The 26,759-nt window shown below is 43.2% G+C and overlaps 1 protein-coding gene and 1 long non-coding RNA gene across 4 annotated transcripts in view; one reads left to right on the forward strand and one right to left on the reverse strand.

Annotated features, from left to right (window-relative positions):
• LOC108492741 overlaps positions 1–17,603 on the forward strand; it is an 18,356-nt gene extending 753 nt beyond the window's left edge. The window contains exons 2-3 of one of the 2 annotated variants that reach the window (XR_001873207.1): positions 1,348–1,410; positions 16,314–17,603. This is a non-coding gene — a long non-coding RNA (uncharacterized LOC108492741). Of the gene's footprint in view, positions 1–1,347; positions 1,411–11,157; positions 11,255–16,313 lie in introns of those variants that run through there. The other variant, XR_001873208.1, reaches the window with a different exon arrangement.
• Positions 12,323–26,759, reverse strand: part of LRP8 (LDL receptor related protein 8) — a 172,060-nt gene continuing 157,623 nt past the window's right edge. For both annotated transcript variants that reach the window (XM_017805329.1, XM_017805327.1), the window contains 12 exons: positions 24,773–24,892; positions 24,518–24,643; positions 23,669–23,840; positions 21,779–22,006; positions 21,108–21,226; positions 19,896–20,035; positions 18,588–18,729; positions 18,008–18,160; positions 17,619–17,849; positions 15,878–15,946; positions 15,506–15,678; positions 12,323–14,640 (listed from right to left, as the gene is read on the reverse strand). In XM_017805329.1, the coding sequence (XP_017660818.1) occupies positions 14,602–14,640; positions 15,506–15,678; positions 15,878–15,946; positions 17,619–17,849; positions 18,008–18,160; positions 18,588–18,729; positions 19,896–20,035; positions 21,108–21,226; positions 21,779–22,006; positions 23,669–23,840; positions 24,518–24,643; positions 24,773–24,892 (1,712 nt within the window). In that variant the 3' untranslated portion in view covers positions 12,323–14,601. The remainder of the gene's footprint in view (positions 14,641–15,505; positions 15,679–15,877; positions 15,947–17,618; positions 17,850–18,007; positions 18,161–18,587; positions 18,730–19,895; positions 20,036–21,107; positions 21,227–21,778; positions 22,007–23,668; positions 23,841–24,517; positions 24,644–24,772; positions 24,893–26,759) is intronic.

Consider the following 26,759-nt stretch of genomic DNA (forward strand, 5'->3'; position numbering starts at 1 on the left):
TCTTCAGAGACAGAGCAACCACTGTGTGTATATGCCTTTAATCAGAATGAAAATAACTACAGTGCCCACATTTCTGTCTCCTGAGGCAGTTTGGTGCCTCACTGGGACTGGTTTGTTGAGGTCCCTCATCACCAGTGGCCTGAAGTTTGAGGACTGGGGGTAACACCTGCCCCTTTGCTCTTTGGAACTGCTGAAAGAAGATGGCCAGAGACAGGCCCTTCTGTATAATATTCCCTTCTGAAAGAAAAATTCAGACGTAGAGTGTCTCTTGTGCTGATCAGCAGTGGGACACTTTTCACTGAGGACACAGAATGTGGGAGGGCATTTTGTATTGTGGTAGAACTGGAAATGGGTTTTACACTGGTGATTTTTCATTTAGGTGGTTTATCCTGCTTATTGTGTGAACTTGGTCATCCAGTCTAAAGATAATACCAAGTACTGTCTGGTTTGTCTTCAGGTTCAGAGGTTTGTTTGGGGTTTTTTTTGTGAGAGAATGACTCTACTGTAATTGTCTAAATTGTTTATAAGCCTTTTCAGGAATATCGGTACTTAATGTATTTTTGTTAAATTACTGTGTTGGAAGGAAGAGCAAACTGGAATATGAGTTATCCCGAGAACCTGCATTTTAATTCCTCCTGGCGGTGTCAACTGTCTGACTTCTGTATACTAATACATTTTGCGATAAATGCATATTATGGGTGAGATAAAAATGCTTTTTGCTGTGTGTTTATTAGGGTTTTTGTATTCTTAAAATAAATGTCATGTTTGATGGTGATACAATGGATGGAGTGTTGCTGGCAGGGGTGTTCGGGTTATCTTGACACACTCACAGTCGAAAACATACTACGCTTGAGTGCGTTGGCTTAAGGATGTGTTTGTGAAAGAGGAATGTGTACATTGTGGTTCCTTTCATTCCGCCTAAAAGCATGTGCAAATAGTGATTGTTCTGTCTCTGAAGAAAATGTCTCTATTAATACACATTTTTAGCGTTATTTTACACTGTAATGTAACAGTGTGCATATGGAATCTTGAACTGATACTGGTTTATAAGGGCATTGAGTTGGGGGGGGGTTGTTGCTTTTTTAAGAAGAGCAAAATGTCCATGATTTTCACTTCTGACCCGCGGGGAGCAGATATCTCTGGGACTTGGAGAAATGGGAGAAATTGGATAAACATGCTCTGAATATTTCTATTTGTTTGGGGGGTTTTCTCATGTCAGTAAAAGAGCAGATAGCTCAAATAAATCAACCTACTTTGGATCCCTAATTTATCTTAGTTTTAACATTCTAAGATTTATGATTGTTTGTTGAAATAGTTGCATTCCTGCTATTTTTATCTCCTCACTAGAGACGTTGGGCACTTCGGAGAACTGGGTGGCAGAAATTGTTTCACAGATGCCAAATAATTCAGGTTGTTTTCTGATATTTTTCCATGTCTGTAACTGGTGAGACCATGTTCTAAACATACACAGTNCTTAGTTTTAACATTCTAAGATTTATGATTGTTTGTTGAAATAGTTGCATTCCTGCTATTTTTATCTCCTCACTAGAGACGCTGGGCACTTCGGAGAACTGGGTGACAGAAATTGTTTCACAGATGCCAAATAATTCAGGTTGTTTTCTGATATTTTTCCATGTCTGTAACTGGTGAGACCATGTTCTAAACATACACAGTTTTATGCAATTCTTTCCCATTGTAGCTACAGAGGCTTTAATTCTTAGTGACTCCCTTATCAAAGAAACTACTTTCACTGACTGAGTAATCTTTGAAAGTTAATACATCCATAAAATGTGTCTTTAAAATGTGTTCAGTAGCATTTGATGTTCTCATGGTGTGGACCTTGACTTTGCACATAGATCCTTGTTATGCCTGTGTTACTTCTTTAGCTGCTGGGAAGAGAATCCTATTCTAGTTTTGAAGAACGTTAATTCCTGTGCCTCTGCATTGTGTGAAAGATAATTAGTATCAAAATACAGCTGAGTCAGCAGCCTGTTGTGTCTGCTGGAGACAAACTGACTGTGGGTCTCTGTGTTAACACTGAGCTGTGCTTTGTAAAACACTGTTTAGAAAAAACAGCCTGATTTGTATCTTAAAATTGTGATGTGGATAAGTTTTATCTACTTGGCTAAAAGTACAGGTCTGTAAAGGCCCACTGGCTGTTCTGGTGCCAAGTGAAATGACCTTGTTGCTCTCTGAGGTGAGGATTTCCCTGCAGTGCTGGGCTGCTGGGGCTGGTTAGTGACTGAAAGATGTTCATTGCTCACAAGACAAAACTCCCTGGTGGTGGCTGAGCAAACAAAAGGGGGGTGTATTGACATGTGTATTATAAGAAAAAATCCCGAGCCTCACATAGACTCGGATGTGTAAAGGAGTGCCTGAAAAGGAGGAAGATTAATGGGAGTTAATAGAAAACAGGCCTGGAAGGGTCTGTCACAGTTGCCAGGTTCATCCCCCTGCCCCCAGACAAGAGCAGCTCTCTCATGTGAATCTTTCAGTGTATTTTAATGAAGCTTTTTGGGTTTGATTGATTTTGATTCTCTGCTTTTTCTGTAGGTGGTTTTTGTGCCAAATGCAAGTTTATAATGTAACTGACTTTCTCATTTGTAAAGTCAGCCCCATGTGAATCTGTTGGGTTTGGCAGGGCTGGAAGTTGGGGTGCAGTGCAGTGTATGAGAACTGGCCTGGAAGGGTAACTAGTCCAGTACAGATGAATCCCCCTCTTTATAGTTTATTTCTACAAATAATTTAAGAAAATATATATTATTTAAATAGTTGTGTTTTTTCATTATAGAACTGTGGCTTCAACTCACACAATAGTATTTGCAGAAGTGCTTTAATTCTCACTTCAGAATTTTACAGACGTAGTTACAAGGGCTGTAATGGGGAAGCTTGTCCCCAATGGTTGCTTCTGAGAAAGAATCTGCACATTTTGACTGGAATTAGCCTTTGTGAATTGTCCTCTAAGTAGTTCCCCAAAATGTTGGTATTATATGAGAGAGAGGTATTTTATGTCACTGCAGGTTTCAGGCTCTTTGTTTAGTCATTGGCCAAGTGCTGCATTCTGGTCATGTATTTCTGTGAAAGCTGATTTTGTTTAAACAAGACTGCCAAGCTCTGCTCGAAGGTTCCCCAGGTGGCAGGGAGCAAACACAGGTATTTATTTAACCTTCAGCCCATGACCTTCCTTCAGGGGTGGGTTATGTCCACAAAAGGGCTGTATGTTTGTGGACATACCCAAAGGAGCATTGAACATTTTACCTCCTTGGTTGGAAAGCCCTGGTCCTGGGCCATGGCACTTCAAAGGGCATCCTTGTTGTGGGGAGCTGCTCAAGATGATACTTCAGACAAGGGCTGCAAAGAAACCTCTTTGCTCCCATATGGCCTTGCTTTAGCTGCAGTAAACACTGTACTAATTTTACCAAATTGATGTTTTGATCATCTCACAGGGCCTTTTGGCACACCAGAGTTTCACAAACTTTGCAGAGTTGAGAGACCAGGGGCAGTGCATATAGAACAGAAACTTTTAGATTTTACCTCATGTTCTCTGCTACACTTTGACATGAAGCTGAATTGAATTTTATCTATTTCTACCGTTTCTACCTGCATTTCTGCATATGTTTTAGTTGGTTTTGCAGTTCATTTTTGCTCCTACTTGTCGTTGCTTCTAAACAACTTGTTCTTCCAATGTATTTGATTCCAATTTTTGGTTCTTTGCTTTTCCCTTATTCTAGAAAGAAGGAAACTGATGTAGTAGGTCAGGAAATCCAAACACGAGGCTTCATTAGCAAGAAGATTAACAACTCTGGCATGTTTGCCTTGTCACAGAAAGCTTCCAGGCCTTGCTTGTTCCCTGCACACATCAGACTCTCCAGCTCTTTACAGCTATTTGAAAATCTTTGTCAAGAAAATTACAGTGCTCTCCTTCTACATAGATAATTGTACCTCTGAGCAGCCTTTGATCTGGTGGATGCAGAAGTCCCATCCATTTCCTGTGCAATCCTTCTTTGGAGGACCTTGGTACAATTTCCAGGGACCCCTAACTAGAAGCAGGCAAACCCCCAACTTTCCAGAGAGCCCTTGCAGATAGACTTTGTGTGCAGGTGATGTGCTGAATTCCTTCAGGGTTGCCATGGCAACCCTTCTCTCCTTTATCCAGAAGAAGATTGCTGTATCAGTAAATGTACTTTTTCACAGGACCCTGGGGCTTTTGATCAGGGCTCTCAGAGCTCTTGGGAGCAATAGATGGGCAGGCCCTGGATTAGCAGTGTCATCGATCCTCGTGGTCACTAATGCTCTTTGTTCTTCAGCTCTGAAGATACCAGCATTTTTTCTCTCCACCTTCTCTACGGTTTTTGGCAAAAGATTGTCCCTTCTATACTACATGGAGACATATGATCTCAGATTCTGAGTTTTGAGCACTAATATTTCACAGTCAGGAGACATAATTCTCAGTCCTGATGTTCTCCTGTCCTTCTTCCCTGATCTCAAAGATTTCTTGGTCAACTTGTTCAAAATTCTGTTTTGCTGAGCACAGCTGCTCTCCTGACCCCAGGAGCCATCAGATTAGTTCTGTTCCATGTTCATCTCACTGGCAGTTTTTCAATGATAAAAAAGAGAAAACAGGAGGATGGAAACCCAAGCGAAGATGAAAATGATGATACTGCCTGTAATACACTAATCCCCTTCCAGAAGCCAGGAGTTATTTCTTATAATAAAGTGATTTGTCTGTCTCAGAAAATGATTCTTGATTTCCAGTCAGTCAGGATTCCTGTGAGTCTGTCCTGTTAAACCACAGGATGGTGCATGAGCAGCACCTTACTGACAGTGTTTAACAGAGCAGCCTCGGGAATTAATGTGTGTATTTTTACACATTTCCACGTATGCAAATGCACATGCACATGTTTTTTGTACATCAAATAAAATATCTTGCTCACAGATGGATCTTGGGATTAGAAGGATTGGAAATAATGACACGTTTCTATTTTCAATGAATAAACCTATTTTGCAGTTATCCCAGTCAGCAAAATCCACCTGTTGAACATTATTTGGACACTGACCCCACAAGAGAAAACCTACAGATGAAATTATGTTTAGACTAACATTAAATTATGTAATTATCATTCATTTACATTATATTTTTATTTTGTACTGTTTATAGAACAGTTAGTGTAGAGAATCCAATAAATTACTAAGAACTCATCTCGTGGTAATATCACAGAAAGGGATAATTTCAGGAAATGCATTTTATGCCTCTGATTCCTTGAGAATATCGTACAAAATTGTATCAGTGTTAGGTATAAAATCTCAGTGTTGATGTAATAATGTTCCATTAACACAGATCACTTTTAATAGCCTTCATTGTGCAGGTCAAGAACTGATACCTGTGTGTTGCAGGATCCTGTGGAGATACAGGGCTGGTTTGGATACCCAGTCCTATTCCAGCCTAAATATCTGCTCCTATTCCAGCACCAGCCTGTGTGGTCTTTGCCCCATGTCTTTGGGCCACGTTACAGATCTCTGGTGGTACCTACAGAAGCTCCTGTGCTGGGGTTAGGAAGGATCTGCACTGTTTTCCCCTCTGTGGTGGCACAAACCTCTGATTTAGGAAGAACAAAAGAGCTTAAAATGCTTTGCCCAATCACTTGGCATCCTGCACTGGAATAAGAAAGGTCAGGCAATAACTTTTGTTCAAAAAGAAGACTTCAGTAGAATGGATTTAGTTTATTTAATAGCTAAGAAAAGGTCATGTCTTTTGTTCTTTTATTCTCACATAAATTGATTTTGTAAAGTTGAAGTTGGTTTATCACCGTTTGTGTTCTGTGGCTTTGTTATTTCAGCACTGGAGAAAAGGTCATCTTCTTGCTGGGTATCTGATATTCCATGGTCCATTAAAACTGCATTATTTCTGCTGTAACTGAAGTTCTTTTTCTTTTCTTGCATTTTTTTCCTCTCTTATTTTTTCCCTCTGACTTCACCTGTCCCAAGACAACTCAGCTCAACTGGGTAGTTTGTCCTGCAGTGTAGTATAGATTTTTCTCATGTTTTGTTCACTATTCAAGAGCTTGAAGAGATTCCCTCTCTGGTAACTTAGGGGAGTGAATTGCATTCTGTCTCAAAATGAAGTGTCAGTAGAAGACAGTGACTGAGTTTTTTTGCATGGAATAAGAAAGAAAAATGAAAATATTTAAAAATATAGAGGTCTGATGTGAAATTTATATTGTGATTCTTCTACTAAGGAAATAGTAATTTCTTTACAGCCAGCTCCTCACTGGCCTGTTTGCCTGACTTCAGTTTTGCTCCAGCTGTCTCTGAGATGATTAAAGAGGAACTGAAAAAGGTTTACCTCAATGTGCTCATCATCTCAGAGGTGTTAAGCCAAGTGAGTGTCAGTGGGGAAGGGCTTAATTTTAGGGTAGTGGCAGAAAAGAAAGCAATCACCTTTGTGTTCCTGTGTTGTCACAGTAGCATAAAGAAGTGGCTGGAGGAGTTGCCTTTCTTTTTATCAGAAATTACCATGCACTTCTTTGCATGATCTTGTTGAATATAGTGACTGCCAGCACAATAATTATATGTGGGCACAATTTTCAAACTGCCAAAAATTTTTGCTTTATACTAAGTACCAGCACTAATGATCAGGTGCCAAAGGCTGACAGGAATTCACATCTAAAAAGTTACCCTCTGTATTTTTTCCTTCTAGTTGCTTGAGTTTCTTGTCAGTAACACCTGTGTGTCTGCACTTGGAGGTTAAAATTCCTTGTTAACGGATTATCAAATCTGAATAAGTGTCAGCTGAGGCCATTGCCCTCCCAGAGTTCCAGCCCAGCTGCCCTTTGGTTCTTTCTTATTGCTGTTGCTCTCAGTCACTCACATTTTGTGCACTTTCCTTATCAGTTCCTCTCACCCTCTCTGGAAGCAAGCTTTGTTTATGCTTTTATCACCATTTACACTTCCAAAATGTTGGTGGAGAAGAAGAGGTTGCTGCAGAGGTGGGGGTAAGCAGACAAAAGTAGATATTGCATAAGATCAGAGTCAACCAGCCAAGTTTCTGCTTAATTTGGAAAGGATAGCTAACTGGGATCAGAGCTCCCCTGGAGCCCAAGGGAGCAAGAGATGCTCTCTCAAGTCTCAAAATGATAGTAAATAATGCTTTATGAATCTGATCTGACATCTTTTTGGATATTCTTTGGATCTGATGACCAGTATTCTGATGGCACTGTGTGTTGATTTTTCTCAAAGCAGAAAATGTCAATCAAAATAATGTATGGCAGTAGGCTCCTGATCTGCAGGAGCAGCTGGAGGTTATTCCTCCTTGGCCTTGTTCTTATTATGAAGGCAGAATATGCTCTAAGAGGGAGATATTAAATCAAAGCTCAGTGTGTCCTGTAGCCCTCGTAGCATTAATAGCTACTGACACTGCAAATTATGTTGTCTTCATTAGGGTTTTTGCCTTGAAGCCACTCACTGAAATTAAAAGGCTTCTGTACCTGCACATGAGAAGGCACTGCTGCAGTATTTAGCATTAAATGGAGCCTTTTGTAGCCTGCCTGTGTAGGTCACACAATGGCACTCGGGTTCCTCAGGAAAGAGGGAGATAACTGTGCATCCCAGAAATGCACAGGCACACGTGCTGATGTGTGTTATGATGTTGGGCCAGGACGTGAGCAGGGGTTTGATGCTTTGCTGTTTGAGCTCCTCAGAAAGCTCCAATTCCCTGCCCTGTCTGGTGTCTGGGTGGTGAATTTGCCAAATACACCTCTGCCCTGTGAGGTGAAAACAACAGATGCCGTCTCTGATGTGACAGCACATTGTCAGGGCAGGGACTAGAGATGAGCAGTGGTTGGTGTTACCCGCAGCACTTGGCTCTGCAGTCACGTTTAAGGCACAGTCAGTGCAGAGCTGGTCTGTGGAGGGACAGTGAACTGAGTAACAGGGACTTTGTAAGCACAGCTCTGTGCACAAGACTTACTAAACTCTGATGAAAGTACAGTTTATATTGTTGTGTGCATGATTATTTTGGATATGTATTTCTGGCTTTTTCCTTTGCCAACCACTGCAATCTTCGTTTTGTCGCCTCATCTTTCCTGCCAGTTGAAGCTTTTCCCCCCCTTCAATTAACTGAACCCACCCATGCAGTAGATTCAAAATGAAACCATTTGCTTTCTACTTTGAAGGCACAGTGGGGAAACAGAAATTCTGAATGATAGCTTACTGAGCATTTAATGTTGAAGTCTATCCAGGCTGGATTTGTTTCTTTGCTTTGGGCTGGGGTGAAGCATTTAGGAGAATGTGTTCTTATGGGATTCCTTGTTTGCTGAGTTGTGCCCGTTCCTAACAAATCTGGAGTGCCTCTTACCATGTGTATAGCCTGCATTTACATACTGTTCAGTGCTTGGTACTTCAAAAAATCAGTGGTTAATATTAAGACACGATGACACGTATACTTGTTACATTTTTATTATAAACTGTAAATGCCTGTGAAAGTTAATCTCCTATCTTACCCTACTGCAGAGACCTAGAATTACCTGTGCTCATTTCTTTCTAAATTAATGAGAACAGGGGAATCTGGGGGAAGTTCAGTGGGTTTAGTCCCTCCTTCCTTGGCATGATCAGGCCTCTCTGAAGCAGTGTGGGTGTGGTACAAGAGCTGCTGCTGTGAACACGAGTGGACCAAGTTCAAGCTGTATTGCAGATGCACATGGAGCAGCCTTGTTTTACTTTCCTGAATACCTAGGGAACACCTGGCTCAGCTCCCTGTGGGAGGTACAGCTCCCAGTCAGCTGTTTTTTCCTGAGCAATTAGTCCCATATACCTTGTTGCTATGGGAAACCATAACTGCAGCTAATTCCTGGCACAGTGTGGCTGAAAGTCCAGAGTAATGAGCTACAAACAAATGCATCATCATCAGATGCTTCTGTCATGGCTTCTTAATTAATTCATCTGGGTCTGATGTGGCTCCAGCATGGAGCCATGTGAGGTCCATGAACTGCTTTGTTCACGTGGACAGTATGTCTGATAAGCTACAGTTATTGTATTGTCTAAAAGAAATTCCATGTTCTGTAGTAAATAAGGTGATGATTGAAAAGGAAGGAAAAGCAATTAAGAGAAATTACTCATCTGATCATCAGGATTCTCTCATGTTGGATCAGACTCGTTCCATTTACCCCATCTCCTGTCTCCTAGTAGCTATAATGGATACTTAGAGAAATAATTACATCCTAGTGCTTTCTCTGCACCATTGCTGATTTTATTTACAGGTACTGTACATCCTCTCAGTTGTGTCTTTCTGAGTTGCAGCTTTGAAAAATGTCAAATCCTCCTCAGTTTTCTTTGACCTCCTCAGCGTCTCCTCCAGCTGCAGTAGGTCTGTTTTAAGATGGGAAGATCGAGGTTGTATGCAAAATTAAAATTACATGTTCACCATGAGTTTTCTCTACAGCAACAGCTTCTGTTCACCTCCCCTGCTGATGTGATTGAAAAAGTTTTTATTACAAACTTCTTCATGAGTTTTATTGCTGCTGATGCCCTGAGCATCAACGTAATAGGAAGTCAGTTCATGAGGTCAGGCTTTTTATTTCAGATATTGCTACTATTAATGCAAAGTTCCAGTAATTTCATGTTGATTTTTCATTATTACAGGAAGTCTAAAAGTCAACTTAGCCTCTGTAAGAAAGTTCTTGTAAATAAAATTTAGACCTAAACGTATCTTTCCAAGTATTGTTTATCTTCTAAGTATCATTTCAAGGTGTTATCTTTGCTTAAGTCTTATTTAGGTAAAATATATAGATCCAGGGATTTTTCCTGAATGTTTGGTCATAAGGCTTTCCATCATCCTTTACACATAACACTAATTAATTAAACTAATGTATGTGCTTTTAGCTAAGCCCCAGTGGGGGAATATATGCATGAAAATAAATTACTACAGTTGGAAATAATTAATTCCTTGATTGGCAGACTCAGCAGATGAAATCCTGAATAGGGTGATTTGGAATGTCTCTGTTATTTGGCCTCACTTGTACCTGGCCAGGAACCACAGATACAAGCTCTACTCTTCCCCTGACTTGGTGACCTGTAGGCAAGGGCTGAAGAACAGAACTGATGTGAAGACAAAAAAAAATTATCAGTTCAGTCTCCAGTAATCCTGTGTACACCATCCATGGAACCAGGCTGGGCCTATCAGGGAGATTTGCTCATCTCCCTGTCAGAACTCCAGCTCCCTGCTAAGGCTCTGCCTTATCGTGACTGACAAGATTACAGTGGTTGCCTTAATAGTGTGGAGAGCGTGGCAGCAGCAGCTAATCCTGAGAGGAAATGTTCTCCTGCTGAGGTAACACAGGGAAATTTGATTGCTGCAAATAATCTGAAAAAGAGTATTGTTTGTTAAAGCACGTTAATTCACATTGTGCTTGCTGATGCAGAGGTACAGATACAAGGCAGCATTGCTACCCTCCTGTGAGAGCTGAGAGCTCAGCCCTAATGGTGCTTGTTGGCTTCCTCTGCTCCTGCTGCTGGGATGGCAAATCCACACTGAGCACCCTGAGGGAGGTGGGGTGCCTCTGGGGGGAGGTAATCTGCTGTGAAGCTGATGGTTTGTGTCACTGTGTCTGCTGCTGTGATAGCAAAAGCCACAAGTTCATCTTTACCTGTGTAAAATTTCATTCCGTGAGGTTTTTGTCTTGGCTGGGGAGTCCGTGCTCGCAGCTGTACAGTTAAAACAAGCTGTGCTGGCTCAGTTCATTCCCTGCTGGTCGAGCTGTAATGAGCTTGGCAAAGGTTGGCCAGGCACATTTGTCTAGCTGAGAAGAGCCAGTTTGGTCTCTGCAGCCCCGTTTTGTCGGCAGGACAATCCACAACAACCCTCAAACAGTGACTGGAACAACTCTGTTGTCCCCACCTGGGACTGTACCAATGCCTTCATCAACCAGAGTGCCATTTCTAGGGAATCCTTATCGGTGCAAACCCTTACAGAGCATTCCTGTTGGAGTAGAGAGCCCCAGGACCGTCAGAGGAAGGAGGAGGGAGTGTGTGTCTGTTAATTGGGGTTTTGAGCTGGCCACTGAGCACCCAGCATATTAATGTGCAAATGGACTGTGGCTGGAATCCAAAAGGTGGCTTCTGTATCCCATTCTGTACATCTTTTTTCTGTTTGAACCCTTCCAGCGTTGACACTGCATTTAGGAGACAACCGGAATTGGCACAACTCTCCAAATGGAGCAGTGAGAGTTTGCTACAGCCCATGGCTATACTACAGCCCCTGCTTCCAGGCAAGGATGTAAATTAGGAAGGCAGATTTAAAACTGGTTCCCAAAGTTAAAGGGCTGATTGGATGGTGAACAAACAGTGTGAGTATGAGTCCATGTAGTTGTACAGTGTCTTAAGGGAAGTAGGCAGCACAGGATTGGTGTGGATTAGCTCAGACTGTACAGCTACTGTGTGTAAAAAAGTGAAACAAACCACCGGAATTTTATTGCTAATAGAGCATAAAGTAAAAAAAAAAAGTTGTTTAGGCAATCCCAAACCTACCTGGGACCCTCTTATGAGGCTCTTTCACTTTTCATTTGTTCTGTCCTTTCTGTTTAGACCTGGAGCTGTTGCTTTTGTTGTTGTTTTCAGTTTTTCTATTTGCTACCCTATTACTCTGCTAAAATATTTAACTGGAATTGAGAAATATTTTAAACTAAGAAAAACCTGTTTTCAGTTAAATAGAAAACTACACCACCAATATTTACCAGTACACAAGTCCATATTAGTTTGGTAATATCCCATGTGTCTGAAAAGGGATATCTGCTTGGCAGCTTCCTTTAGGGCCAACAATTGACTGAAAAGGACTTTGTACCAACACGTGATGGGGAAAGGTTGTATTGTCTTCAGTGCTCTGATATCTAATGCTGCTTTGGGTACATCCTGCAGATTGCCTGGGGGAGGAAGAAAATGGTCATTTGATGCACAGTTTGGTTGTCCTGGTTTTCAGGAGGTCCATGTTAATGGATCCGGGTATTTATGGCTCCTTTATTCCCCTGGCTGGTAACTTCAGTTTTAAGTTACGCAGTTGATGTCCCACAAACACAGACCAAAGGGGACATCCAGCAATCCCTGAAAGGGGAAAAGTCTTTTGAGCATTTGACTGCCTGCTCAAGCTTCTCTGCACAGGTGAATGTCACACCCAAACCACCCAGCCATTTCAGAAAATGCCTCCAGTTGTCCCTCCTTGTGCACAATATCCTTGTTTCACAGCAGTGCTCCCGAGTCCCACTCTGGCTTTGCACAGTCAAGGAAAACTCAGACCAAACTATGATATGGACCCATTTTAGACACCATGAAGTAATTAGTTCAGTAGTCCCAGATAAAAAAATTTAATCTTTCTCTAGAAACAGTGCACTGTTTTACAAACGTGTTCATTTGGTTTCCAGTACAGCAAGTGTTACACAGAGCCCCCCCCGCCCCTCCTGGGCCTTTTGTCCGCAACTTAAGAACTGAAACACAAAAGGCACCAAGCAAGAACTTACTCTAACAGAACTTCAGTATGACAAGACAGATCAGAAATGATTACAGTGTTAAATATCACCCTAACAACCTGAACCATTATTTAAAATAATTAATTTCTTAAAAAACAAATTTGGTGTTTGACTTCTCAGTAGCTATAAATCTGTAAAGGTTGAAATCAGCACTGCACCTTGAGTTCATTTACAAGGGTTTGAAAAAACCTGCAGCCTTTTGCACGTGGTTTGTACAGGTTTGTGAGTACATGTTCTTAAAAAAGTATCAAAACTGTAGAACTTTCAAATATATTTACATTCTTCTGTTAGTTACAGTGTTATCACATACAGCCTTTGCTCAGCTTTTTTCTTCATGCACACAGTGCATGGATTTGTAGAAAGAGAGCTTCATACCTTAAAACAATAATGGGATACCTCACTCATTTTTTCACTGCCTTAAAATCTAAAATTTTGAATAGAAGGATGCTTGATTACTTCTGTATTGTCTATGCAGGCCATGAAGCATTTTGAGAGTATGTATTATGTTTGTAAGGGCTTTAGACACTTTCTTCCTGTTCTTAGTCAAGAATCAGCTTCCAGCTCAAATTACACTGTGAATTTATTCTAAAAAGTTAAAAAAAAACCCTCAAACCCCTTCAGGATGAGTTTCTTCTACTCACTTGAATATGAAAGCTTGGACTGACATAAAAACATGAGGAAGATTGCTCTAGGATTTGTTACAGTTCATTATGCAATGATACTAAGTGTATTCACTTCCCACAGAATTCCCTGGGAATCTTACGGAATGAGATGAAAAAAAACAAGTGTTTTTTCTACAAGGTGCAGGATGACCCAGCCAAAGATACTGGGAAGGCTGTGGGTTTTTAACCTGCTCTGGCCTCCTTGCCCAGTGCTCTGCAGTCTGGGATTCCTGCCGTGTGCAGGATGTTCCATGGGCAGTAATTGCTGCACTTGAAGGAATTCCACATCTGCCCACAGCACCTCTTAGAGCTGGACTCAGTCAGTACGAGCAGGGGACAAGGGCAAGGAGGGAAGGAAGGGACTTCAGGTATTGTGTGGAGTTTTTTCCTGATGATCCAAGGGGAGTGCTCACTTCAGCTGTGTGGAAGGATATGGCTACATCTTGGTTTCTGCTAATTCTGAGCTGATTTGAGAGGTGCAAGATTCCCAGTGTGGTAAAGCATTTAGATATACATTTAGAAATAAATAAAAAACCTAAATCAGATTTGTACCCAGCTGTTTAAAAAGCAACAATACAACACAAACCCCCTGGGTGCTGTAGGAGCTTCTCCTGACTGGAATGCTGTAGGAAATAGTTAAAAGCACTGCAGAGGATTCTTCATGGATAGACTGGAAAATGTAAAAGCAACCCTTAATAGCCAGGATGGAAATCAGGAGCTGTTTCTAAAGGAGTGCTTCACTGGTCAGCTGTCTTACCCTGCAGCTCTTTCTTACTTAGTGTCTTTAGATTTCAAAGCAAACTTCTCAAACATCCTGTAAAAATTCAATTATCCCTAATTTTCATAAAGGTAGGCTAGTAGTTTTAAAATATATGTATATATTCTTATATATATGTATATATTTATATGCCTATATATCTATCTTGTCCAGATAGATATATACACAGATAATCTATGCACAGCAAGCCAAACATACAAAAAATAAATACTCTCACCCCTCTACTATATTTACAGAACAGATCTTATAATCCAGATTTTGTTAATAAATATTTCTAAACTGCCTGTACAGAATTTATTTTACTTATGTTGATGGATAGCCACAAAGCATATTCAACATATTTACAAAATATCTATAAATATAGTCTTAAAATAAAGCAATAGCTACTGAGCCTTCAGCCTGGCTGGTTATGTACATTGAGTTAGTAGCTCAGCTGTCGCTTATTCACTATCACAAATGGGTAGTGCAACAAGTTAAAATGTGTATAAAAGATTATACATACAAAACTCTCACATCCTTTGGATGTTTGCAGTTCATTATAACTTTGTGGTTACCCTTCTGCAACATAAATAACGATCAAAAAGAGGAAGCAGGTTCTGTGATCCAAAGCAGGTTTGTTCGGTGTGGTTTTGGAGCAGCAACTTCGTCCTCATGGCAACCCGTCATCTTCTAAGCTCAGTGCTACACGCTGGGGAGGAGAAGAAACACACTTGAGAAAGTCTGGGAATGGTGATACTGTTGCTAACTTGTATTTCTTGTTGAATCTCTCATTGTTGTCCCAAGTGTATCGGTGACAAAGCTATTTTAGGGAGTGATTTTTTCCCCCCAATGGGGTCAGTTGCCCCAGTGTTACTAACGAGGTGTTGGAAAGTTTACTGCCCTGTGTAAGGGATTAGGTTCCCTGTAAGAGATGACACCTTCTCTAGTGTGATCTGGTGCAGGGCCTTTAGATGATATGGGGCATTACCCACACACCTGCCTGCCTATAGGAGCTGTACTGCCTTCACTCCTTACTTGTGGATCTTTCTGCTCTCTCCTGAACACACAGTGCAGTTACACCTGCCAGTGCTCATCTCCCCAGGGCTGCCACAGGGAGGGAGCCTCCTTTTCCTTAACTTCTTACAGAACTCACACACTCCTCCTTGTGAGGAATGAGACTCTTTTTTACACTGTTAGTGCAGAGAAAGCAGTCTCCCTGGTTTGTAGAGAAACTCAATTTATCCTTAAGATAGTTTAGACACTTGGTAGCAGTCTAAGCACAGATATAACAATCCAGTAGAGGATAAGTAATCAGCTATCCCACACTGAGGTACCTTTATGCTTGTCAGCTTAGTATCTTGATTAGGACAATTATTCTTCATTTGAGCAGAGTATCTTATACAGAGCACTGTATTCTAAGACAACAGCATGAGCTGCCTGGAAGTTTAGGCTTCTGCCTGATCAATGATATTAAAAAAGTTCTGTTTTTGTTGTTATATGGCAAATAACCCACAATAATTGAAATTCTGTATCCAAACTCTCAACAAAATTCCCCTTGTCCCTCAGACACTCACTGCTGGGTACACGTGTCCGATTTGGGCCGTCCGCCCAATGTGGATCTCGTCTTCATCTTCCTCTTCTGTTGTCTTCCTATAGACTGGATTATCAAAATTCATGCTTTTAGTGTTCTTCCGTTTCCAGTTTCTCCAGATGAGGTATCCCCCCATGCACAGCAGGCCAATGACCACTGAGGAGAGAGGAGAGACAGGGCTGTTAGCCAGGCACGGATCTGCTGGGATGTTCCCATGTTGGGAGCCATCCTTGTAGAATTTTCTCAGAGCTGAGCTACTTATCCCCATTTCAGAAGTTCCTGTACTCTTTCCCACCCCACTCCTGAAAACTGGTGCTTGGGTGTGATCCTCGAAGGTTAAATCCAACCAGCTTACCCACAGGAATGACAATTCCAATCACAGCCGCTGTCACAGTTGAACCGAAGCCTTCGTCATCATTTGCATCTGGAATTACAGAAGTTGTTCTGATCATTTAACTCATTTGCTGGTTTTAAAGAATGTTTTATGTTAGTGCCCATGTTGCTCTGCCCATCAGAAAGCTTTTGTTGTCACAGAGTTTACCAAAAGTTTCACAATAAAATTGTCACAGCTTGTGTCTCTAATTTTCAAGCACAAAAAACGAGGCCAGTTTTAAAAACATGACGTGTAATGGAAATACCATGCACGGATCAGGGGATGGTGAACAGTGCTCTTAAAAATCCACAGCAGAACACAAAATTAATGATTTATTGAGCTGTCAGAAAAAGAGTGTAGTTCAAAGCCATCTGCACAGCTTCTCTGTTTAATTTTTTCCTTCTTTTATTATTTACAGCTAAGGAGTCAGTCTGTACATCCATCCCTCATTGCTGCAGCCTGCCCCAGCATGCAGGAATGGCCCCAAAACTCAATACTGTACTTAGAAGAGAAAAAAACTATTACAGAAAAATACTTCAAAAAAGAAATATACCTTTAGAGCTGTATACGTTAAAATGTTTGTTCTGAGCTCTTATGTAGGGGATCAGCATAGAAAATTTACTTTTGCTAAAACATCAGGAACTGAGAGAGGAGAAACTAACTGTAGCTTTTCCAATTCATGGAACTTAAAAGGTAATTTATCCTCTTCAATACTTCCCTGTGGCACACTGCTTCCAGCGTGGACAATAAAAGCACCTTGTTTCCATGGCTTGTTAAAAAGGTAATTATTACATTTGAAAGAAACTTGCACGAAGAGAACTTAACTGAATGCATTTTAGACATTGGGCTGTGCTTTCCCCACGCTGCACTGCTGTTCTACAGACAGGGATGGTTATTGCTGCTTCCCAGATGCAATGGAAACAGTGAAACATTTGGGGCAAAGAAGTATTTTACTGTTTGTAAGGCAATGTGGGTCTGTTTGAGGTCCTGTAGAGCAAAGTCTTCTCTCTCTGACTAGAATTTTATGGACTTTTGAGAAGCAACTCAGCCTGTGCAGTTTGCCTTGGCAGCAGGATCTGGAGGGATCACCTGTTCTCCGAGATGTAGGCTGGTGTTCCATTGCTCACTCATTATGGAGGGTGAGCTGGAGGAGAGCCTGTTAGTGCTCTCCACTGGGATGCTTTTCTGATAAATAATGCAAACCTTCAAAGCTGTGTCATGCCGAGGCCACATTAACATGCCAAGCACAGCCACACAAACCAGAGGCAGCTTGTCTGGGGCTGCAGTGGTTCCACATGTCCAGCAGCGCTAAAGCTGCACACGGGGCATTTTTCACCCACAGCCTGTGCTGGATCACATTAATAACTAAACAACTCAAATAGGTGAAGTGCTTCCAGAATCATCCATTCTACTGTCTGCAGCACTGCAAACAGTGCTGGGATGAAACAGTATTGTGCACAAGGTCTAGGGTGAACTCTTAGGGCCGTTTCATGTGATGGATACCTGATGTAAGTTCCTTAACCTCCTTGGTGGCTGGAATCACATCAGCCCTTGTAACCCAGGTGTCTGCAGAAAGAGCACCTGGTGTGTCCTGCTGTGCACCAGGGTGTGTCTGCACCTGAGCCAACTGGAACTCGCACGTGAGGTCGGGTCTCCCACCAGTGCACAGGGTGGTGTGATATGGTGTGTATGGAAAAGGGAAAGAGGAATCTCCTTCTCTTACAGTGCTGGGATAAATTGCTGTTTCCAGTGGTCATCTCGGAATCTATCAGGATGGATGTGGTGGAAGGTAAATGAAGACTTGGGGTGGTAATTGTAGCCTCTGGTACAGCTTTGGGGATGCCCTCAGTGGTGTTCCTGGCACCGCCAGGTATAGCTGTGATGGTCGTGGTACCAGCAGAATGGGGTGCTGTGGTTGTAGAAACCAGAACAGGAGCTGAAGTTGTTGGAAGATCTGAAAATCCAGAGCAACAATAAAGTTTGGTTAAAGCAAGTACACAAAGCAAATCACGAATAAATCTGAGGAGGACTGTTATGTTTAATGACTAGAAGCAGAAACCAAATTCCAATTCCATTTCTCAGGAATAGTGAAGGAGATGTGATTGTATTTACCTTTGTAGCATTTCTTCATGTCAGGACCCAGCCACATGTTGTCAGGACAGGCACAGGTGTACTTGGGAGAGTGGGGAGAGATCTGAGGTGCAGGGAGACATAAGTAGTCACAGCCTCCGTTTGGCTGGGGGCTGAGCTCACAGGAGTCTGGAGCTGTTCAAGGATGGAAGAAAAGACAAGTTATTTTTCTAATTATTTATTTCTTGCCCTCTAAAAAGACCTTCTTCCACTTCCTACATCAATTAATTGGGCTGCTTAAGCACCTTTACAGTTTGTACAGTGGAGTGGAACCTTACACAGCACTATAAAAACTGCCCAAATACATAATGAATGGGAAGCATCACAGTGACAAGAGTAACTCACTCTTATCAAAGATGCTAATTAAATAGCTATTAACAAATTGCAGACTTTCCAATAAGTGCTGCTGCTGAATTAATTATGCAGGAACTTCAAACATTAAGCATTGATTTCCCATTATTACCTATGCTTTCTCTCTCATCAAGAACCATCAGGAAGCATTTCATTTGCCAGCTCAAATAAACATGATTCAGGGCCATGACACCCCGAGGACACATCTTACCTTTGGGCTGCTTTAATTCATGGAACACCACGATGTCATGAGGGTTGTTGAGATTCTCTGCCAAAATGGAAATGTCCGAGCCATTGAGCCTGTTTGCACTGAAGATTGCTTCGTTCTCCAGGTCAGTCCAGAACACTCTGTCCTGCAGGGAATGCACAGGATTCCTGACCTGGCCTGCTCAAATCCATCTCGAGCTGGATTAAACTCCAGCAGGCACAGAGTCAGTGCACCATGCTCCTACCTTGGGGCACCTTTGGTTCATGCTACTGCTACCTGCAGCTTTTTTCTTTTTATTCTTGGACAGTGCTCAAAGCTCAGCACTCGGGTGTGTTTATGAAGTGCTCAGTAATTCTAAGGAGCTCTGAGGCTGAGGGGAGGGAGCAGAAATTTGGGTGGGTACAGACAAGTTGCATCTGTACTCCCTCTGAAATGGGTTTTTTTGGAGTTGGGGTGGATCACGAGCAAAGGGCCATACTCCATACTAGAAACATTTGTTATCTCTGCTGACTTTTTTTCTCCTTTCCAAAGAAAAGACCTGCATTAAACAGGTATCTATGAAGAGGCCAGTGCCTGGAGCACAGCTGGAAGCTGAGTGTCTATTTCTCTTTTTTATTACTATCTTGGCATACTACGATTGAAGATGCAGAATTACTGGTCCAGGAGGTAGCCAGAAACTGCAGTTCTCAAACTGTATTTAGTTACTCAGTTGGCTGTGTTTGCTGCTGCCTGCTAAAAACCATGTGTATTTCCATAAGGAAAGACACACTGCTGGAGAACAAGGAAAACTTAGCAAAAGCAAGAGGGTTGTCTGTTACTCTACCCAGGAAGGGTGTAAAGAGGGGAAATAACCCAAGAGATCCTTCCAAACACTGCTGATGGGATAACACTGAAGAGCAGCAATGCCTTGGGGAAACACGTGCCCAGAGTTAGATGCCCAGATTTCACACACAGTGCATGGGAAGAATTAGGGATTTAAGGAAGAGGGTTTTGCTGAGTCAAAAGCCAACCAGACACCTTTCTCTGCTATAGCTTACCTACAGGGAGTGCCAAAGCTGGAGCCTTGGTTTCTCTGATCATTTAATGCACTGGTGCTGCATTAGGTAAAAGCATGAGACAACACGTTGCCCCTGATTAAGGACTTTAAAACCCAGTTTTCCCTGCTGAACCCACACCAGATAAATTGGTTTCTATAGCAGCGACCGCCCTCGTGAGCTTTCTGTGCTGTGCAAGAGGCAGAGCTTTAATCAAGAACAGCTCTGAGACCTCTCCCAGTCTCCAGGCTGTTCTGCATCTGCTGTCGAGTCTTACCTCAAACACTGCCAAGCCAAAAGGATGGCTCAGATCATCCACAGATGAGATCAGAACTTTTCTGTTGCTGCCATTGAAATCAATGCAGGACAGAGAATGCAATTTGGAGTCTACCCAGTAGAGACGCTGATTCAGCAAATCTGAAAAGTAAAACACAATGAAGCAAAATTACACACAGCTCTTGCAACTCTTTTTCTCTTGCCCAGCATGTTTTTCCTGCTGGCAGCATGACTAATCTCTTTATTATTGGGCCTCTTTTTTTTTTTAACACTAGTTCTGATTTTGAACCAGTGCCCAGATATGCTGGAATAAGACCCTATAAATAAGATTAAAAAGGAGGACCATTCTGCTGTATGTGTGTGTGGGGAATGCCTGACTGACAGCCTTGTACAATGAGGTTCTTTTGTTACCAGGAGCAGCAGGGCAGCAGCACTTTGGGCTTCCCGGACTCACTCCCTCAGTGCCTGAGAGAGGAGCTCCATCCCTCCCAAGGCTGTTCAGGCCTTGGCCTCTTGCTGGAGAACAACTACCGTGATTCCAGGGAAATGCCTCTCTGAAGGAGCTGTGAGATTCCCGAGCTGTGTTTTCCATGAAGAACCACCCTGGGTCCAGAAACCCTCGTGCTGCAGGTTGGGGAATGCTGCTGGTGGGGAATGCTGCTCCTGCCACAACCAGCCAGGTTTTGGGGAGGGTGCAGGTAAGAGAGAGAGGGAAGGATCCAATGTTATTTGGAATGCTAAGCACTGCATTTCTCTTTCTGGAGCAAATTCACTCATTTTGGATGAGATTCACTGAACAGAATGCAAGTGGATGAGAGCCAACACAAAACAAGTAATGTAATTAAACAAGTCATTAATTAATTTCTTAATTACTAAATGATAACATTATTTGTTCACAGCAGCAGCACTTCAGTACTATGCAATGGCAGCAGCATTTTCTCCTACATCCTTGTCATGGCCAGAATTTTCAAATATAAAACCAAGCAGAGAACCTCACACCTGGATGGGTGTTAAACGCACGGCTCTAACTCCAGAGCAGGACGTTTCCTGCTGCTCCATGAAACCTCCTTTCCACTCCTGCAGTAGTGATAGTATTTAAGGATTTGTGTGTGTGCAGGTGCCTTTGCACATGTACAATTTTGTTTTCCTATTTAGCAATAAAACCAGTTTCCTTCAGGCACAGTGGGTGCTGCAGCTCTAACCGGGCACTTACCAAGGGTGATGCCGTTTGGCCACTCTATGTTGTCCATCACCAGCACCTGCCGCCCCACACCATTCAGACCAGCTTTCTCAATCTTGGCTTTGTCTCCCCAGTCAGACCAGTACATGAACCTGAAAGATGTAAGAAAACAGTTAATTGGACTCTAGTTAGGAAAGCTGTTCTGCAGTTCGCAGTAGGAGGTGCCCTGTTCTCTCCTTATTATAGCAAAGCCTTCGGCCACTTCAGTTAATTCTGACGTGCACCTGGTGGAGCCACGTGCTGTTCTCCCACTGGGTATCCTGCCACAAAACTTGCACCAGAATGCAAAATCTCACCTTAGTAACTAAGCCCTGCAAACTATCTCTTGATGTGCCTGTTAGGTACGTGGTGTTCCCTCATCCAGGCAGCCCAAACACAGGTCAGACTTCATTTTTCAGCACAACTGATGTGCCCAGACCAGCTCAGGCCCATCAAACACATGATCTGGCCATGAATTTGAGAACTTTCTTTAACACCAAGGCCTTGCCAAGAGTGAGTTGAACCGTCTCAGTAGTCCCATTGATGTATCTTAAAGGGCACCTAAATTCTTAATGAGATGAGAACCATCCCCAGGTTTGTCAGAGGCAGAAAGACAACTGGAATGTGTCTGTTGGCAAAGGGGTGTTTGTGGTGAGTACACCTACCTCTGTGTGGGATCAACAGCAATGGCCCTTGGCTCACTGAGGTCAGTGTTGAAAAGTGTCCTCCTCCTGCTTCCATCTGCGGTGGCCACTGAGATGGTCTTGTTTCCGGAATCGGTCCAGTAGATGTTTTTATGGACCCAGTCGATGGCCAGTCCCTCGGGGGAGTTCAGCTGGCTGTCGATCAGGATCACCTGCTCGGCCGTGTCGCTCGCTTTGTCTATGTAGGCACTGCAAGGACAGGAGGGTCACGGGGCTGGCACAGCTCAGGTGCCTGCGCTTGGGCCTCACGTGGCAGCACAGCTGACACAGGAACTCTTCTGGCTACAAACTTCCACTTTCTCCTACAGCTGCTGCTTGTTTCCCTTTGTGTGTATGCCATCATCTCCATAGCAGGGAACTGTCATTTCATTTTTCTGCCTGCGTCCTGCTATAACTGCACCATTCAGAAAAACATTGACTTCAGGCACATTAACTTCTGATTCATGGGATTTATGGACACTAGAAATATAACCCCCTGAGCTCTGCTGAATACAGTTGCACTTACCATGCAATAAATGTGCTTAAATGTACTGCAGAATTAGGACCTGTGTAGCTAATTATGATTCATCAAAGGAATTCATGAAGCTGTATTAATTTGGCAAGTGATTTCATTAGGTATAAAGAAAATGTTCACAAAATATTAGTGGCAGCCTCAAAATCTTTCAAAACACTAATGAAAGGCAGCAGACTCCACATGGATGTTTCATGAATAACTCAATGTTGCTCCTACAAACACAAAGGCTGATTCTGCTCTCAGTATCAATTGTGCTGAGTGAACTGAAATTGAGTTATTCTGAGTTTGCATCAGTGTTTGTAAAAGCTTAGTCTGGCTCTCAGAATAACTCTGTAATCTTAGAAACCTTATAGAACAGTAGAAAGTTTAGAAATGCTTGATATTAGTGACAGCAGCAAAACGGGATGCTGATTTTTAAGAAGTTATAATTGCACAGCTTGCTTTGCAAAAAGATGGGACAACAGTCAGACCCAGTGAGAGCAGACAGCTTTCTTCTGGAAGCCTCCCCACTTTCAGAGCCCCACAGGCTCTTCAGGGTACCTGCCCAGCTACACAAGTGCTCCATACTCAGCACAGCCTGGAAAAATTCCCCTGCCAGTGGCATGGGAGCTGCCACAGCCTACAGGAACCCCGGCCTGCCTTCTGCACACTGACACCAATCAGCCTCTGCCTGATCATTAGCTAAAACCCAGAACAAATCACTGCAGCAGGGTGCAATGGCTGTGCAAATCAGAACACACCTGGGGGATTTTCAGCACACCAATGAAATGCATTGGTGACTTAGGCACACTCACAAGCCCCAGCACAGAATACTGTGATGGATGCCACAAAAGCAGCTGAAGGAGAACCGATAATGAGAATTACAGAGTGTGTACTGTGGTCAAATGCTGTGAATTTAAATCCAGGCTACCAGAGGCTACAGTGGGCAGCAGCTTGTGTCTGTGGTGCTGCCTCCTTGCTCCCACCATTTGCCCCCTTTGTGCTTCCAGATGCCAGGTCCTTTGTGGCTTCCCGTACAACAGGCTCCCAGCTCAGCTCTGCTTTGCAGTGTCATATTCAGGAAACAAGAGTCTGTGTTTAATTGCACAAGCGCAGCAGGATTTTGCATTGACAAAAAGTCACCCTGTATTATCAAACCAGATAACTGCACAAGCCCCTGATTTCTTTATCAATTCCTTAAAAATCTTACAAAGTCTGAGCCACAACAGGTAATCCTGTAAGGGCAGGAAAGCCCTCAAGTTTCCCGTTCCCTGCATTGTTCTCTGCAGATTTCAGGGGTACAGCCTGAACTGCAGCTTTGGGAGGGGACCAACACACACATCCTCCCTTGCCCTTACCTGTAGATTTTTCGGTAGAACAAATCACACCAGTATATCCTGTTTGTTGACACTTCCACGTCCAGCGCCACGACGTTCTTCAGCATGGGAATGATGCGGGAATAGTCCCTTTTCACCAGGTCTATCTTACGGACCTCGTGGCGGTTGGTGAAGATCAGGTATGGGCTCTTGCCTACCACAGGAAATCAGCACATTGTCACTTGAGCAGCTGTCCCGAGGGCTGGGTTCAGCTTTCTTTTCACAAACAACAATGGAACTGTCAGTCAGTGATAGTTCTGCTTTCTGTGGAAGGGTTACACCACACAGGAAGCAAACGGCTGCCAGAGGCAGGGCTGTCGCGTGGACACAGAGGGCAGTGGGACCTCTCTGGTCCCTGGCTCTTGCAAAACTCAGGGGAGTGTCCTCACTTTCAATTACACATTTTAGAGACAAAATCAAGGGCCAGATTTTGGTGACTTACAGCTGGGAGGGTGGAGGGGTGGTTAAGCTACCCTGCTGTAACTGGGATGTTTTCTGTCTTTCCACTACCACTAAATGTTTTTGCTGCACTGTTTTCAATAACACCTGTCAAGAGACTTTCTTTTCTGGTTTCAGCTTCAAACAGCCAAGCAGTGACTGCAATCTTGCTCTGTACACTGTTAAAATATTCTGATCTGCACGATCAGTAGTTCTTGCCTAGAGACGCATCTGCCATCGCTGCAGCAGCTCTGTGCTGCTCAGAACGAGATGGTTTTGCTTGCTTTGCTTCTTTCCTTTTGTTTCTGTTCCCCTCAGCCCTGCGAGCGTGTTTTCTTATCGGAGCTGTGTTGTTGAGCAAGCAGAGTTGAAGTGCCTGTGGCGTTGTCTTACCTACAGCTTTGCAGTTCTTGGACAGGGTGTCCATCTCGTATCCTTCGTAGCACTCACATTTGTAGTCTCCCTTGTAATTAATGCAGATCTGGCTACAAGCGTCTGGATTCTCACATTCATCTATGTCTGAAAGGAGTGTTTGAAACCCATCAATAACTTGAAATCAAACCATCTGTGATGGAGCAGTGCTCAAGTGAATATAATCACGTCTCTCTCTGGTGAAACACAAGGGACTGCTGTTTGCATGTAAATTACCTCCACACGTTTTCTTATCCAGGAGCTTGTATCCGGGTGGGCACTCGCACTCGTAGCCGATCTTCAAGTCCTTGCATATGTGTGAGCAGCCACCGTTGTTCATGGAGCATTCGTTAGTACCTGCAAGGGATGCACAGATTATCTGTGACAAACGAGGGCTCTGAGTTGTGAGAGTGAATAAAATTAAGAGACGTCCTCAGAAATTTTTCCCCATCTATCAGTTCTGGTAGCCAGGAGCTGGCCCCACAGAGCACTTGAGTGACTTCACAGATAGGAAGCCTCCACTGCATCACTTTCTTGCTCTTTATTATTCCAAAGCAGAGCTGTGGATCCCATGGACTCAAAGCTAGTGACTGAATGAACAGGGAGCCCTGGGGATACAGCATATGTGAGTCTGCATCTCATCCCATCAGAGAGCTGCTCCTTTGAGCATGTTCTGCCACATGTGAGAAACTTCCAGGGGACCTAAGGGCTCTCTCCAGGATACTCCTTTCCCATGTGCTGGTTCATGTTGACTTTTCTGAACAGTCTCTCTGAGCTTTAATAATTCATGCTGGGGGACTCTCATCTCCCAGGGGCCAGCTATTTTGAAATACTGTACTATTTCCCCTTCTAGCTCCAAGGAATGATCTGTGTGAACAATTCCAGAAAACACCAAGTACAGTCTGTCAGAGATACGCCATTAGCACCAAGATACCGTCCTCCCACAAACCCGTCCCACACAACAGGCTCTGCTGGCAGCCCAAGTGTGCAATTTATGAAACAACAGCCCCCATCCTCTCCTGAGGCCCTGTCTAATCCAAGGCCACCTCTCTGATCCTGCTTTCAAGTGCTCAAATGAAAAACAAGCTAAATGGATCCTTGTAACTAGAACCGAATGAGAGGTTGAGGAAAGCTGGTTTTCTGTCAGAAATAACATTTCTTCTTGTTATAATTGACCTACACAAGGTGAAGAGAAAGTCCTGTCCCTACAGAAGACTGCTGAACAGGAGCTGTGGGATTTCAGGGATAGTGAGCTCACTAGAACAAGCCAAACTGATTTGCTCCCATCTATAATGCAATTTAAAGGCAAATTTTTCATTTATCTTTTACTTCTTGCTTCCTTGCACACTGCAGGTGAGCAGCACAGCAGAGCCATTAAACCACTGCTCTTGGAACAAAAGGGAAACAACCACAAGCCGATTAAGTCAGTAAGATTAGGAAAATACTATGTCAGAAGGAAGCCCATCTCAGCTCTGGGATTCTTCCACCTTCCTATCGGGCACACACATATATATATCAATACATAATTAATAGAGCAATTCAGTAGGCTCCGAGTAGGCGTCCACAGCCACACTGTGTGTTGTCACTTCAGTGACATTTATGGACAGAAACCACCTATCCCTACACTGGCACAGGCCTTCAGCAAATTGGGTCATAAACATGCTCAACTGCTCTCTGCAAAATACTACAGAGGCTGTTTTGGCTAACAAGCAAACCCTCCCTCAGATGATTCCTGTGGTTTCAGAGGTGCTTTGTGGAATGGATTTAGAGGTTCTAAATCAAGTGCTGCACTTCTCAAGAGGAGCTGAGGAGGAGCCAGGCAGAGCCTGTTCTCTTTCTGCTGGGCAGCTGCTGCTCTTGACCCAAACTCCAGCAGTACATTCCCTGCCTGCCTAAGATAAGTGCTGTCCTGTCTCCTGCAGTGCTTTCTGGGGGAACCTTGGAGGGCACTGCAGAGTCCAGCACAGCCAGACAGACACACTAAGGTGGGGAGTGTGTCCTGCACCTCCTGTCTTCTGTGTGGATCAGCTGTGTGTGGGTGTTACATTCTCAGCAACCCGCACCACTCTGCTCTCTTCAGGGAATACGTTCCTTTGGGGGCTCCCTGCTTCCTGACTCAACAGCTCACAGCCAGTTTGGGACTGCACCAAGGCAGCCATGAGCACCGAGCCCAGCTGTGCCACTGCCCAGTTTCCTCAGACAAGCTGGGCTGCCAGCTTTGTTG

Source organism: Lepidothrix coronata, unplaced genomic scaffold (assembly GCF_001604755.1).
Source record: "Lepidothrix coronata isolate B3197 unplaced genomic scaffold, Lepidothrix_coronata-1.0 Scaffold12, whole genome shotgun sequence".
Classification (NCBI taxonomy): domain Eukaryota; kingdom Metazoa; phylum Chordata; class Aves; order Passeriformes; family Pipridae; genus Lepidothrix; species Lepidothrix coronata.